The sequence below is a fragment of the Arachis hypogaea genome, chromosome 1 (genome assembly GCF_003086295.3).
Source record: "Arachis hypogaea cultivar Tifrunner chromosome 1, arahy.Tifrunner.gnm2.J5K5, whole genome shotgun sequence".
Taxonomy (NCBI): Eukaryota; Viridiplantae; Streptophyta; class Magnoliopsida; order Fabales; family Fabaceae; genus Arachis; species Arachis hypogaea.
Window position 1 is genome coordinate 19466484 of NC_092036.1, and position 16183 is coordinate 19482666.

Genomic DNA, 16183 nt, shown 5'->3' on the forward strand with positions numbered 1-16183 from the left:
GCTATGTTTTGTAAATTTAGTTTTCATAAAACGGAGCGACGCAGTGTTGATGTGTTTCAAATAGAGTAGATAAAAAGAGTAAGCGAATGATTTAATTGCAATACAACCTCAAACCCTGATCCACAAACACACTTAGTACACTGTTTAAAAAACGACTAGCATCCAAATCGACAACAAGCATAATATGGCATACTTGAGCTTAAAACTCCTAAAAGGTCTACGCTATCCTTTTTACTTATAAAACAGATCATACAGCAGTCTAATTTTTATCTATCAAAACGAATCGAGTGATGGAAGAAATCTTCATATGATATATCTAGACTCAATTCATTATTTTCCTCAATATAAAACGAGAGGGCCCAATATTTGAAGTTCTTAGAGACTATAATCACAAACTTCTTTAATATAGAATTACAATTTTAAACGATTATCAAATTATTCAAAAGAAACAACATATTGATATTGTTACATTGCACAAGAAAACTAACCAACTATAATCAACACAAGGCAACCATGCTGCATGTTAGGGTACTATAAAACAGTCCCACATGTATGAACCACAAAAGTTCATGGATCAATATGATGAAGTTACTGTGTCCGCATTCTGCTACTTTCTGCAGCTCTTACCTGAGAGAAATATGGATGTGCCTGACACCAAGGATAAATAAATTTTAAATTTAGTAGATCATTCAGTATTCAGCACTTTAAGGTACATTTTTATACATGAAAAAGGACTAATGTTTATATAAATGTAAACAAGTCTTCATACCATTGCTTCTCTTGCCGTTAGCCTGTCCTGGTGATCATACCGAAGGAGCTTATCAAGAAAATCAATAGCCTGCACATTAAATATATTGAAATAATTAAACATAATGAGAATTGTGAAGTTACAGTATAAATTAATCAAGTCCTAGCGCCCTATTGGAACAGGGATAAATGACCTCTGGAGACACAAGATGCTGGTTATCTGCATTGATGAATTTTGACCAGGGTTTGCGACTGTGCCTGCACATAAGGAAATAACAAACAAATATTAAAGATGTGCAAAATCAATAGGAAACAATGTCAGAATAGAAGCGGCAGACTCCAAAGGACAAGTCTCATAAAGGTCTTTAAGCAACATCAAATTCAATATGATACCTTCCAACAAGTGCATCAAGTTGAGGATCAAGCTCCAGGTGATACTTATTCAGGTATGCATTCAATTCATCAGTCCCAAGTACCTATAGATCACACAAAAAAGAAAAGAAAATAGAACCATTAAATCTGCAAAGAAGTATCCCTTAAAAAAAATCATTAGAAGGGGCCAACTCATTTGGATATAAAATTTTAGCATCCTACACAGCATAAAATCATTTACCGCATATTTTGATTACACACAACAAATAGGAGATATTGTACACTAAAGCATGTCATTAAATTGTTCAGCAATAATATGAACATTTTGCAATATGAATACATATGCAAACCACCATGCATGTTACCTTGGCTATTTTGACAAGCTGATCATGATTGTCATGACCATAAAAGAAAGGCTCCTTCCGAAATATCTACATGAAGTACAATAAGTCATAACAAAGAAATGTATGAAATGGACTTGAAATACAAATAAAGGCAATTTAACCAGTACGCTGTAACCTGGAACTACATTTCTCACCATTCCAGCAAACATGCAGCCAAGGCTCCACATGTCTAATGAGTAGTCATAGTCTTGCAAATCAACTAGAAGTTCAGGGCCCTTAAAGTATCTGAGAAAAAGAGGCATTGCCAATAAAGAACTTGATAAACCAAAACTCATCATCACATTGCAATATCTAGGAAAATTTAGACAACATTAGTCTGTTGTCAACTACATATCTAACAAACAAATATAGAGCAAATGAAAACAAATTTTTTTATTAAAAAAATCGCACTAGGAGTTATTATTTTCCTTACAGAAGCCATAGATATTTAATATTTTATCTGAGTATCTGACTATAAACCTAATGGAAGATTAAGAACCTGAAAAATGCCACTATTTAATGTTAGAAGAACTTTAGGAGATATGACCAAATAACATGTGTGTTCTGGCAGGCAGAGAAACAAGAGAGAAGATAGCTCAGACCAATATTCCAGACAAATAACCATTAAATGTACATCTTTTGAACTACCAGCGGTTCTTGCTTATCCCCTCCGCCTAACAGCCCTCAGAATAAATGACTCATTTTTGTGCTTTTAATATCTTCAATTATACTTAATATGCTTGAATATCCATTTAAATAGAATAGCACCAGATACAATTAAAAGGGCAAATCAGGACTAGTTTACCAGCAATAACTAAGCTTTTCCTAATAAGTTGGATCAAATGTCATCATTGTGTTAAAGCATCAACAACATAGACATTAAACTGTCACATTTTTTAAATGATTTTGCAAATACTTGTCAGTTGAGTATAAGCTCAAAAGGAATCACTTCTAAACCCTCATTTTAGCTCAGAAAAGTGATCTAGTGTAAACTTTTAACATAGCAAAGCATTTTTGATTCACATTTCCACATCTTCAGAGTAATGTCCTTTGGATATACCAACCCTTGTCATGCAACAGTTCAAACAATCTGCTTAAATTGAAAATGCTGTGTAAATAAATGATGCCTTATTAAATTTGATTTAAACCTATTTTACATATCTTCACTTTTAGGAATAGAGTTGAGAGTCAATTTGCCAGAGAACATTACCTTGATGCCACACGAACATTATACTCCTTTCCAGGATGATAAAATTCAGCAAGACCCCAATCTATCAATCGAAGTTTTCGTAATTCATGATCTATCATAACATTATGAGGCTTGACGTCTCTATGCATTATGCCTTGTGAATGGCAGTAGTCCAAGGCCTGCAATTCAAAACTAAACCATAAAAGAAGGAAAGGTCCCCAACACATAATTGAACAAATAAGAAGCCTTATCCAAGACAAAGATACTCTAATTATTCCTAAAGGAAAATACATTGATTAATCACTATGGAAGGGCATATAGCAGCAGTCCAAGCATACCGCATGAGATTAAAGGATCACATTACCTTAAGAAGCTCATATATGTAATAGCGTATGTCATAATCAGTCAAGGTTGGATACAAAACTTTAAAATCTGTACTGTTGACATACTCAAATATTAAGCTAGGAGTTTTAGAGTGTTGATCTCTAACAATATCAAGAAGCTTGACAATATTTGGGCCCCCACAGAGGTTCTGAAGTATTTTTATCTCTCTCTTAATCTGCAAAACAATGTTGAAAAACTTCGAAGGTAAGACAAATTCTCAGAATAAACAAAAAGATAAAGCTAAAAATCATATAACCACACACACAGCATTCACTAGCGTTTAAAAAAGGCCCTGGATGATACATTATTAAATTGAAAACTGTTTGCTTCTATGTCATCAAATTAGAACTGAAGTTGATTTTGTCCATCCCCAAGAACATGATAAGGTAGAATTTTTGTTTTGCTACAAATTTATTGTGTTTTGAAAAGAAAGGTTTCATAAATGTGTCAAGTTTCAACTATGCAGGTGATAATTCATTTAATTTTTTCCCCCTAAACTTTGAGACACTTCTTCTCTTGAAACTTCAAGTTCCAGTTTGGTACAATTAGATTGATTGTGATAGAAATGTTGCTGATCATATTATGATTTTTTTTCTCTTTTCTTCATTTGATATGTCCTATATTGATAATCCTTACTATCTATCAAAATATAAAAGTTCCTTACGAAAAATTTTTGGTTTTCCCCTCCTTTTGAAAGGAATAATTGTTTCACAAGATTTCAGGTCACAAAGGGAAGGTACAGAAAATCACCTTCTTCTTCTTGACAGGCTTGAGGATCTTGATTATACACCGCTCGTTGCTGTTAACATTTATGCCTTCAAAAACCTCACTATACTTCCCCCTTCCCACTTTTCTTACAACCTCATAATCATCTTGATCACTGAAAAACATCAAACAGTACATCAATAATTAACATCAGTAAAACAAAATCAGAGTCAATAATACATCTTCTGCAAGGTAACCAAGATCAGGCTCAAGAACAGCTTTCATCAATTAGCTCCGAATTACATCGTGATTCAGCCTCTCTGGCATGCATAACACAGGCCAAAAAGAGCATACAGCAAGAAATTCCAATCAAAAGGGTTATAATCATAACATAAACAACAGAATCAGCTAAAACCTCTAGGATTTCAGAAAGGAAACGAAGAAAACGACTCAAACTACGTGCGCGCGAGCGCGCATACACAAACACACACTGGATTCAAAACCTAAAATCTCTTCCATTATGAACAGCATTCGGTACCCAAATCGAGCTAAAAAAGAAAATTGAATCACAGAAATCGATGAAACTGGGGTTAGGAAAATTTACCCCCACTGAACGTTGAGGGACTCATAGTCCCAGTACTCTTTGGGGCGGAGAACGTTGACGTCGGTGTAGACACGCGCCTTCGACATGCGTGAGCGATTGGAAGAACGCGAGATCTGAGCTCTGCTGCGATTTATGTAAGGGTGATGGTGGTGGTGGAGGATGGTGGTGGTGTCGTTAGTGAGGTGCGTGGTGGGGGTGCGTAGGGTAGGGTATTGCGCTACCGGCGCACGCAAGGCAACAAGTGCGCACACTAGCAAGAAGCGGAAGAGTAGTGATGGTGGTTCGTGCGCATATTTGATGCGTGTGTAGTGACTTTTTTTGCACATAGACACACTACACTATCATTCTCATTCTCCCCACCCCGGTTTTCTTTCTAGGATTTCCTTTTACTATTTTTTTTACTTTTATTATAATTCAGAAATTAAAAGTAAAAATGCTAACAAGTTGTTTGCTTTGTTTCCTTTTTTTTTTCTTTTTCAGTCTATTTTCTGGGTGTTGTTGAAGGTTCCTTTCTTGCTTGGACGCTTTGCAACTTCAACAACAGTAAAAGCTGTGGATATAGTCGGTGACCAATGACGCAATGACTAGGGTGGTGGCAAAGCTTGTAGCCCGTCTTGCCCAGGTCAATTCTGCCAATATCTATTCCAAAAATCACTCGTGTGGTTACTGGTTAAGTAAAGTGGGTTCAAAATATTAAACAATGAGTAAATATCCAAAATCGTCCCTGAAAGATACCCTGATCTCCATTTTAGTCCTCGAAAGATAAAGTTAATCAAAATCATCCCTTCGAAAGATAAAGTTAATCGAAATCGTCTCCGAAAGATACACGATTCGTCACATTAGTCCTTTCGTCAGTTAGATGATGACATGTCACGTTAAGTGCCACGTGGCATATGATGACGTGGAGGGCTAATGCCACGTGTCACAAGATGATTGGTTGACGTGTCAAATCAGTGACAGCTGGCATGCCACGTGTCAGGTCAGTGACACGTGGTATGCCACATGGCACTTGACACGTAGAAAAGTTATTTATAATCAAAATAGTCCTTCAAAGTTCAGACGTAAGTCATTTTCATCCTTGAAATTTTAAAAATTATTCAAATTAGTCCTTATATAAGTTTTTTTCTTAATAATATTAAATTTAAAATATTTTTTGATACTACTAATTTTAATAGAAATGTAATTGACAATAAAAAAATTAGTAATTGTATCTTTTCTTCTTAAAAATTTTTTCAATAAAATTATCTCTCTTCTTTAATTCTTCTCAAAATCCCTATTATTTTTTTCTATTCTAAAATATTTTTTTTACATTATTATTACATTTTGCTGGAATATATATATATATATACTCAAAATTGAAATGGATGTATTTGTTAACCTAAACAAAGTTATATGTTTAAAATCAAAATTTATGTATGTTAACCTAAACAAAGTTATACCACGATTTTTTTTTACTACATATTTTTTTTCATTACGGTATTACTTACATATAGCATGTAATGGTAGTGATATTAAAAGAAAAATTATATAATCTATCTCAAACATATGAAACACACAAAAATTTATTATGATCATTGCATGTAATAGCTTAAGAAGCAATTCGTTTAGCATATATAATAATAATAATAATAATAATAATAATAATAATTAAGCAACAAATTTTCAATATTTTGTAAAGTTTGAAATTGAAGCAAAATTTGTGGATCTTCTTGAATTTTGACTTTTAATATTTTAACTTTTGAGTATATATATATTCCAACAAAATGTAATAATAATGTAAAAAAAAGTTTTAGAATAGAAAAGAATAACATAGATTTTGAGAAGAATTAAAGGAGAGAGTAATTTTATTGAAAAAATTTTTAAGAAGAAAAGATACAATTACTAATTTTTTAATTGTCAATTACATTTCTGTTAAAATTAGTAGTATCAAAAAATATTTTAAATTTAATATTATCAAGAAAAAATAAAAAAAACTTATATAAGGACTAATTTGATTAAATTTTAAAATTTCAGGGATGAAAATGACTTACGAGGTATCTTTCAAGGACTATTTTGATTATAAATAACTTTTTTACATGTCAAATGTCACGTGGCATGCCAGGTGTCACTTCCCGACACGTGGCATGCCAGGTGTCACTGATCTGACATGTCAACCAATTATCTTTTGACACGTGGCATTAGCCATCCACATCATCATATGCCATGTGGCACTTAACGTGACACGTCATCATCCAACTGACGGATGGACTAACGTGATCAATCGTGTATCTTTCAGGGACGATTTTGATTATCTTTATCTTTCGAGGACCAAAATAGAGATCGGGGTATCTTTCAAGGACGATTTTGGCTATTTACTCATTAAACAATCTTGTTTTATGGTGGGCTAATAAATAATTGAGTTAGTCTATTTGATACTTTTTAATTAATAAAAATAATTAAAATTAATAAAAAATAATAATTTAAATTTTAAATATAAATAAAAAATAATTAAATTATAATATAATTTTTTTATTAATTTTTTAATTTTTATTAATAAAATTATTTAAAATAATATTTTTAATAAAATCTTTATTTTAAAAAATAAGTGACATAATTTAAACATATATAAAAGTCTAAAATAAAATAAATAAAATTGATAGTCCAAAAAGATAATAAAAAATATGTTAAAAATTATATAATTATTAATTTTTTAATAATAATTATTTTTTTATTTAATAAAAAAATAGAATTGTGGAATTGACATATTTTTTTATTTGGTAGATTTTAAATCTTAGTCCAACTTGCCCTTTTTGATAGATTTGGCGACCCGACTACTTCGTTCGTTTTGTCACTTCTATCAATAACCGTCTAAGACATTAAATAAAATTTAAACAATTTTTTTCTTTCTAACTATATTATTGTCATGTTTACTCCAATATTCAATTTCTTATATTGTTTTTATAAATTTGATTAGTTCTCTTGTAAATGCAATTTTGAATGTGTGAATTACAATATTCAAATTGTATCGGTTGTTGTTTTTTTTTTTTTTTTACCAAAAATATATTTGTATTTTATGAATGAGAAAATTCAATTATTCAAATAAGAAGAAAAATATAAAGATGTCGCATTAAATATGAATTATTGAAAAGAGAATGGGTGGTTGAAAAATTATTAAAGGCACATACTGCAACTCTCTACCTTTTCTATATTGCTACTTTTTTTGAAAAAAAAATTGCATAAACATGAAAAATAAAACTTGTAACATAACCACATGAGAAGAGTTTAAAAGAGAGTTGAAAAGATAATACATTGTTCTTCTTTATTAATGGACTCTAATGTTAAACAAAACAAGAACTGTAAAAAAAATGTTAAAGATGTCAATGAAACCATCTTAATAATTGAATCACTCATAGAGTATTACTAAAGAGACTTTAAACCAAGTCTTCCTCTAAACCTAATTCTACTAAACATAAGAAAGACAAGAAGAATAGTTTCTCAACCAAGAAAAATAAAAATACTCTTCAAAAAAAGAGTACGAGAACAAGAAGAAGATTTTGTGTGCTCAAAAGAGAATGCTTTGTGTGCAAGAGGCCACACCAAATAGAAGATTGTCTTAAATTAGGAACTCTGGTATTTATCATTGAAGAGCAAGAGACTCAGCCACAGGTGACTACATGTGTTGGATCTAATGATTGACAATAATGCCACAAATAACTTCATCAAGCCACATGAAACAAAAAAATTTAAGTTGAAGATCACTGAAAAGAGTGATTAGTTTAAACTTGTGAATACTAAGAGTGATCTTCTTAGAGAAGTACAAAAAAAATTGAGATAACTCTTAGTTCGTGGAAATGACAACTTGCAGCAAAGCATGAGGATCTATGATAATTTCAATAATATTTAGAGTGCTACCATGAATAGAACGTGACATATGATAATTTCAATAATACTTAGAGCGCTACCATGAATAGAACGTGACAGTAACGTCTTTCTAATACGTAGAGAGAATGCCACTATAAATTTTAGAATGTTATTTTTAACGGCGTTTGAATAAAAATTAGGCAAACTATAGAATATTTTGGAAGGTACTTAAAGATTATAAAAAGTTTTAGAAGATTCTGAAAAACTATAGATCATTCTAAAAGAATGTACATATATTTAGAAGTATGGAGATTGATTTAATTTAAAAAAATGTAGGAGACAAGATATTTGTAATAAAGGTTATAAACACTCGAGCTAGACTCTTGATTAGATTAAATTAACTGTTCATTTAAAAGGTAGATGACTATAAATTGAGGGTGAGAGTTTTGAGGTGAAGTATATATATTATTTGTAACAAATACTTATATAGTGAAGTATTATTTTTACCAAAAATTTTTTCTTTTCTATTTTTAGTTTTTGTGCTAAGTATTAAAAGTTAGACTTAGTTCAAGAAGTTGAGTAAGTCTAAGTGTTGGCACATTAGCGTTGGAGTGTGTGTAAGACCGTGACAAAAAATTCAACTCCAAAAGATTATGAAAATAAAATTTTAACTTACTTGTTAGATTGAAGAGAAATTGTTAGGATCAAACAATTTTTGTATCATTTTTACTGCATCAGTAATCAATTATTAAGAGTAATAATTTGTTAAAAGCTATTTTAAATTTGTAAATTTATTTGATTTTATAAAATAAAAAAAAAATTACAGATAAGATTAACAAATTTTTTTAAAGAAAACAAAAGTTTATTTTACACTGAGAAGTAATATTTAAATCAAATATAATTTTAAATTTTTTAAATTAAATTAAATAAAGTTAACTCAAGCAATCTAATTTTAAATTTTAACATTTATATTTAGAGTTGTATTTATTGGTTTAAATTATATAGTATTCAATTTTAAATTATAATTTACTATATTTTAATTAATATTTAATAATTCATTATTAGTTTAATTTATTAATTTAAAAATAATTAAACTAAATAAGCTATGAAAATTTATTGCTATTAATTATAAGCATTTTACTACTTAGAATAATACACACATTACACACACAAAATAATAATAAAAAGTATAATCAGATGGAGTCCATTTGACTTTTTATAATTGGATTGGTTCGTCAGATGTTCTTCTTCTTAATAAAATTGAATTTTTATATTTAATGTTGTTTTAATTTATTCTTTTAAATATTTTTTTAAGTTTACTTAAGAAAAATTTCACGCTCATTAGCAATTGAGTCAAAAATTATATACCACCAATAGACAAATTGACCGTGTCACTAAAAAATTTGTTACAAAATAAGTTAAGTTTGACTTTTAAATTGTACCTGTTTGTCCAAAAAATTTAAAATAGTACAGGATTAATTTCTCTTCTGTCGAACACCAAATTTAAGAACCATTAGTGTATGACTCTCAGAATAGAGATATGTTTATATATAACTTTTCAAACAAGCTTTTATTTTATGCAGTACTTTTTGCCTCCACATACCTTTTTAAATATCTCAGTATTGCATAATTGGATGATAAAGTTCAATCGACATGTGTTAGAAGGCGTAAGCAGCTTGATATCATGATGTCACATCATATTTTCCACTTTTTGTTTTTTATCCAAATGATTTCATCCACCTATATACGTGAGTGTGAACTAATTCAAGTATCTCCTTGACTCGCCAAACTCTTTTAGATAAAAATGGTTGATGATGTTGTTTGCCAAGTAAGCATTTTTCACAAGGTTGCTTAATCTTTGTGATACTTGATAAATCTCTCATTAGTTGCTTTTAATGTAGCAGTTTTAACTCGTGAAAATGAAAATGGCCAAATCTTCTATGTCGTATCCATGAATTATCTTTTTATGCTTTTAATGCAGCTTTCATGGTATAACTCTATTTGAATAAAAAAAAATTCTATTTTTCGTCTTTACTATTGCTAAAATCCTTTGAGTTTTATTTTCATTTATGGTACATGTGTCTTCTTCAAAGTATAATATACATCTGATGGTTATCAGTGGGTTAGAAAAATGGGGTTGAATCTATACCTCTTTTTACTTTGCTTGCTTTTACTTCAAATTGGATGGAATCTAAAAAATCCGTTAAATATACTTTTGTTGAGAACTCAGGAGACACTTTTATTTTGTCTCTTGTCGATTGAGGATCCAAAACAAAAGTGTATGAGAGCAGAGTTGCTGTGATGTCTTACTGAATAGTATAAGTAGAAAACAATTTTATTTTATCTCTTAGAGAATAAAATCAGAATCAGAACAGAGAAGAAAGAGTGACACAGCCATATAGTTCAGCCATCATGTGCAATGTGACCTACATCCAGTCTTTTCACAATAATAGAAAAATTTTCACTATCTTTCAATGATTACAAACACTAATTTTTCTAGGATTCAATCCAATCACATAAGGAACAAACCCAATTTCTACCCAAGTTAAATTTGACTACACTACAAAAAAAAGTATTTATAACAAAAAAGGGTTGTTGCACTATGTTCCATTACAAAAAAATTTTGTAACAAAAAATATAATTGTTACGATATAAAGTAATATTTTGTAGTAATTTTTTTAATACAAAAACCAAAATTTAGGGTAAAAAACTGAAATGAGCCAAGGAGACCTCAAAATTACCTAAATCAGCCAAATGAAAAATCAAAACGTGAATCAACCAGGACGAGTTATTATATAATTCGAATCAATATGATTCGAATTTGATTTGAATGTAATTCGAATTGATATGATTCGAATTACCAGGAACGGCAAAATTCAATGAAGTTCGAAACAACTTGTTTCGAATTACACCTATATAATTCGAATTAAGTTACTTCGAATTACTAGGAGAAGGGCATGTTAGAGGAGTTCGAATCAATTGGATTCGAATTAGGTGAAAACGGACTTGCATAGTAATTCGAATCAAGTTGATTCGAATTAGTAGGGAATCGGCTATAAAAGGAGTTCGGGCCAAGTTCATTCGAATCACTTTCTCATTCTCCAACCCCACCAAATCCCAGAGAAAAAGACCAACGTTCAGTACGAGCTTGACCAGAGCGGCTGTTTCTGTCGATGGGGGACGATCCGGGAAGGCTTTATCGTTTGGATGGAGTAGCTCATATCGCCGGTGTTATCAACGACGAGGTTAGTGGTTTATGAAAGCGGTTTATGATAATGGTATTTGTTAATGGTTTTTTAGAATGGTTTATGTTACTGTTAGTGGTTTAGGATAGTGGTTTAGGAAAGTAGTGTAGGCTAGTGGTTTTTGTTGATGGTTTTTGTTAATGGTTTTTGTTAATGGTTTTGTTTTAGCGGTTTATTGTAAATGGTTTTTGGATAGTGGTTTAGGAAATTACTGTAGGGTAGTGGTTTTTGTTGATGGTTTTTGTTAATGATTTTGTTTTAGCGGTTTATTGTTAATGGTTTTTGTTAATGGTATTTGTTAATGGTTTATTGTTGATGGTTTTTGTTAATGGTTTTTGTGAATGGTTTTGTTTTTGCGGTTTATTGTTAATGGTTTTTGTTAATGGTTTTTGTTAATGGTTTTTTGTTAATGGTTTTTGTTAATGGTTTTTGTTAATGGTTTATTGTTGATGGTCTTTGTTAATGGTTTTTGTGAATGGTTTTGTTTTAGCGGTTTATTGTTAATGGTTTTTGTTAATGGTTTTTCTGAACGGTTTATTGTTGATGGTTTTTGTTAATGGTTTTGTGTTAATGGTTTTGTTTTAGCGGTTTATTGTTAACGGTTTTTGTTAATGGTTTTTGTTATGTTAGTGGTTTGTGCATCTGTTCTGATTATGCGGTTTATGTATTGGCCAGCCTCGTCGTTGCATATCCAGTGTTAGGCGGCAACAGGGGATGCGTCTTGATGAGAGGTATGTCCCGTACTTGCAGATGGCGGGACTTTACCATCTTGCGAGACTCAACGACAGATGGTTCCGACTCGACGAGCCCCTAGTCAGCGCATTCGTCGAGAGGTGGCGGCCTGAGACGCACACCTTCCACATGCCGTTCGGAGAGTGCACTATCATGCTTCAGGACGTTGCATACCAGCTGGGGTTGCCAGTCGACGGAGATTATGTTAGTGGTTGCCTTACGGACTTCCACATTTACATTGAGGGTGGGAGACCTGCTTGGCAGTGGTTCCATGAGTTGCTCGGTGTTTTACCGCCGGAGAACCAGGTGCAGAAATTCGCAGTCAACTGCACCTGGTTTCAGGAGACATTCGCGGAGTGTCCAGATGGGGCAGATGAGGAAACAATTAGGCGATTTGCCCGGGCCTACATCATGATGTTATTGGGTACGCAGCTGTTTGCCGACAAGTCCGGCAATCGTATACACATCAGATGGCTACCATATGTTGCTCGGCTTGAGGAGATGGGTCGCTATAGTTGGGCGTCGGCGGCACTAGCATGGCTGTACAGGTGCATGTGCCGAGTCGCCAACAGACATGTGGTTAAGTTAGCTGGCCCGTTACAGTTATTACAGTCGTGGATTTTCTGGAGGTTTTCCACACTTAGACCATCTGGGTATGATGAGATCAGCTGGCCCCTTGCCTCGAGGTACCGTTATTGTTTTGTAGTAGATATTCTTCTTCTTATTATTTTGTAATTATGCCCTATATTCTTCTGTTTTCTTGTACGCAGATGGTCTGGTTACAATCCTGGGATTAGCAACAAGGGACCTCGGGTACAGATGGCTCGCATGCAGATCGACTTGTTACAGCCTCGGCAGGTACGTAAGCAGAACTTCTGTGTATCTCAAGTCAGTGTTTCACTTTATATCACTTAACTGAAAGTACAAATAGAGGACAAGTGCTACTACAATAAGAAACAAACACATACATAGCAAATCGCCTACTGATTTCTAGCAGTCCCGCTTGGGCCTGCGGCTTGTGGACAACTACGCCTGGTGTGACCTGGCTGCCTGCAGAGGCCACATCTCTTTGGCCGGTTCGGATCTGCTTCATCCATGTTGGTTCGAATTCTTGTCGATCTAGGACGACCCTCCCTCGCACGCCTCATACTCGGATCCGGTATAACTGTAGGCCCGGCATAAGGTGGCCAGAAACCCTCTGGAATGGGAGGGGCAAATCCCATTTGATAGACACCGAAAACGGAGCTAAGCCGATATACCTCGTGGACGTAAGGCTGCCATGTAAGCCGTGAATAAGCACAGCATGCCAGTGCATGCGGACAGGGAAAATGAAGTGCTTGGAAGTATCCACAATCACAAGTCTTAGACCCTAATGAGACCCTGTACGTACCAAGAGAGAATGAGCCTGTCGGAGTCGTCTCAGCAACGGTGTACTCCGAGTTATCCCTGTTGTAAACAGTCACCGTGAAATGCCTGGCTGTTCTCAGGTTGGCCTCGATACACTTTACTAGGTATTGACTGAATTGTTGTCCAGTACCCATCTGAGCCTCGGCCTCCCTCCCCTTACGGACAAATAGCTCAGCAAGCCTTCCGTATGTGGCCTTCACCAGGGAGCAAACAGGGAGGTTTCTAACCCCCTTCAGGATTGAGTTGACACACTCCGAAATATTGGTCGTCATGTGCCCGAATCTCCGACCCTCATCACAGTGCTGTGTCCACAACGAATACTCGATTCGGTTCGCCCAGTCACACATTGCCGGATTCTCAGAGCGCAGAATGTCAAACCAGTACTCGAACTCCACCTCGGTCTTGGCATATGCGGCGTTAACAAGAAGCCTCCGGGCATCTTTTCCCTTGAACGTCAAGGCAAAATTCGCTGCAACGTGTCGAATGCAGAACGCCCGGTACGCAGCAGGCGGTAGCCATCCCCCATCCGGAGCCTCGAGGGCTGCCTTTATGCCGTTATGCCTATCTGAAATAACTAACAGACCCGGCTGAGGTGTCACGTGCTCACGGAGGTGGGAAAGAAAGAAAGACCATGACTCAGCATTCTCACCCTCAACTAGTGCAAATGCCACGGGGAGGATGTTCGAGTTTCCGTCTTGTGCAATCGCGACTAGCAGTGTTCCCCCATACTTCCCATATAAATGGGTGCCATCAATACTCACCAAAGGCTTGCAATGACGGAATGCCTGGATACAAGGGGGGAAAGTCCAGAACAGCCTATGAAAATAAACCTGAGAATCGTCAACCTGTCCCCCAACTCGAACAGGGCAAGTCCTAAGGACGGCTACAGTGCCAGGCATCGTCAGCTGCACTCCTAAAACCCACCTAGGGAGCTCATTGTACGACTCGTCCCAGTCCCCATATATCACGGCAACGGCCTTCTGCTTCGCCATCCATACCCTCCTGTACGTAGGCCTGAACCCAAAGTGTGCGGCCGTGGCATTTTGGAGTACCTTGATGTTCACACCTGCATCAGCCCTAACCATCGGCATAACGAAGGTGGATATGACATGGTAGTCCAGACTCCTATGGTCGCTGGAGATGGAGCTGGCAAGACATGTATGTGGTCCATTGTATCGCTTCACTTCCCAGATACCCTTCCGCTGTCGGAGACTCAACCGAATTAGCCATGTGCACCCATTCCCAAACTCAGAACACTTTCCCACATACCTGCGGTAGTCAGACTCAACGACCTTTTACTGGACCCCTCGGCGGATACTGTACGTCTTCACACTCAAAAGCGCCTCATCTTTATCTTGAAATTGTTGGCCAACCTGGAACTCGTTCATACCGGCAGACCCCTCGGTATCTCTAGCACCAAATCCTGAGGCCTGCAGATCATTGTCGTCTTGCCGCATGGCATCCAGGTCCAATGAGGAAAAATGGGGTGGATACTGCTGTGTGCCAGAACTAGATCCACCTATAGCCCTTGTCGGAACAGTAGTTCCAACATCATCGCCGCTTTCATCAGCGATCATATCCGGCTCCACGTCATCGTCATCTGGATCATCAAACAAACCATCACCAACACCAGCCGGTGTGGGACAATGTACCTCGGTGGGAATATGTTCCCCATACCGAACCTCGTCTCCAACATTGCCACTCAGATCAACGGCAAACGAAGGGGACGCAACAGGCTGCATCGGTGGCTCATACACAGGAGCAGAGGATGAAGCAACAGCAGGTCTCGAGCTCGAGCCGGCAACCGCGGCTATAGTAGTGGCATTCCGGTTCGAACCACCCGAGCTAGATACCACATCAACCAACTTTGCCAACATCTCTGGTGTCCTTACCTCGGGAAACTGCCTACGAGAAAGAAACATAACCTGCAAGTCCTCGTCACTACCGATTGTGAAACAATCAAACTTCACGGTGTCATGGAGCACCGCTGTTGGAATGCGGTAGAAAAACTTCTTGACCCGTTTAACGCCTTCAACACCCAGCTTCTCCAGCACAGAGCTAACAAGTGCATCGTAGGTGGTTGTCGGCGTCACGATAATACATAGGGGATCCTTATCAGTGAACTTCACGCCGGACCGAGTTTTTCTTTTAATCGACCCTCTGTAATGTACCAGAACTAGGAAACTCTCCTCACTAGCCATCTCAGCTCTTTGTTGAGAGCAACATGAGTTCACAGCATATATATAGAGACCTGGGTCGCACTATATATATATAATTCGAATCTATATGTTTCGAATTATCTAATGTCACAACCTAACCTAGTAATTCGAATCAACTTGATTCGAATTACTAAACAATGTGCCTTCATAGTAATTCGAATTAACTAAATTCGAATTATCATGGTGTAATTCGAAACAAGTTGTTTCGAACTTCATTCAATTGTTGGCTTCCTGGTAATTCGAATCATATCAATTCGAATTACATTCAAATCAAATTCGAATCATATTGATTCGAATTATATAATAACTCGTCCTGGTTGATTCACGTTTTGATTTTTCATTTGGCTGAATTAGGT

At 35.2% G+C, this 16183-nt stretch overlaps 3 protein-coding genes across 3 annotated transcripts; 1 reads left to right on the forward strand and 2 right to left on the reverse strand.

Moving 5' to 3' along the window:
- Positions 1 to 288: 288 nt before the first annotated feature.
- Positions 289 to 4995, reverse strand: LOC112800147 (casein kinase II subunit alpha-2). The gene is made up of 10 exons (XM_025842257.3): positions 4385 to 4995; positions 3826 to 3955; positions 3056 to 3250; positions 2713 to 2870; positions 1658 to 1748; positions 1485 to 1550; positions 1141 to 1223; positions 942 to 1005; positions 770 to 838; positions 289 to 648 (listed from the first exon to the last, which is right to left on the reverse strand). Exons 1-10 carry the CDS (start codon positions 4708 to 4710, stop codon positions 589 to 591), a joined length of 1242 nt encoding a protein of 413 aa, XP_025698042.1. The 5' UTR covers positions 4711 to 4995; the 3' UTR covers positions 289 to 588.
- A 6449-nt stretch (positions 4996 to 11444) lies between these two features.
- Positions 11445 to 13116, forward strand: LOC112702193 (protein MAIN-LIKE 1-like). The gene is made up of 2 exons (XM_072221981.1): positions 11445 to 12887; positions 12972 to 13116. The coding sequence occupies exons 1-2, from the start codon at positions 12184 to 12186 to the stop codon at positions 13114 to 13116; spliced, it is 849 nt and encodes a 282-aa protein (XP_072078082.1). The 5' UTR covers positions 11445 to 12183.
- Positions 13117 to 13181: 65 nt separating this feature from the next.
- On the reverse strand, positions 13182 to 14693 carry LOC112702277 (uncharacterized). Its single transcript, XM_025753281.1, has one exon. The coding sequence runs from the start codon at positions 14691 to 14693 to the stop codon at positions 13182 to 13184; it is 1512 nt and encodes a 503-aa protein (XP_025609066.1).
- Between the last annotated feature and the right edge of the window lie 1490 nt (positions 14694 to 16183).

Bases quoted from the DNA above. Each gene is read 5' to 3' on its own strand.
- LOC112702277 (XM_025753281.1), bottom strand. From the start codon at position 14,693: ATGGTTAGGGCTGATGCAGGTGTGAACATCAAGGTACTCCAAAATGCC.
- LOC112702193 (XM_072221981.1), top strand. From the start codon at position 12,184: ATGCGTCTTGATGAGAGGTATGTCCCGTACTTGCAGATGGCGGGACTT. The intron at 12,888-12,971 runs GTACCGTTATTG...TCTTGTACGCAG, and splicing joins AGCTGGCCCCTTGCCTCGAG to ATGGTCTGGTTACAATCCTG.
- LOC112800147 (XM_025842257.3), bottom strand. From the start codon at position 4,710: ATGTGCAAAAAAAGTCACTACACACGCATCAAATATGCGCACGAACCA. The intron at 839-941 runs GTCATTTATCCC...TTTAATGTGCAG, and splicing joins AGCATCTTGTGTCTCCAGAG to GCTATTGATTTTCTTGATAA. The intron at 649-769 runs GTATGAAGACTT...CCTTGGTGTCAG, and splicing joins TAACGGCAAGAGAAGCAATG to GCACATCCATATTTCTCTCA.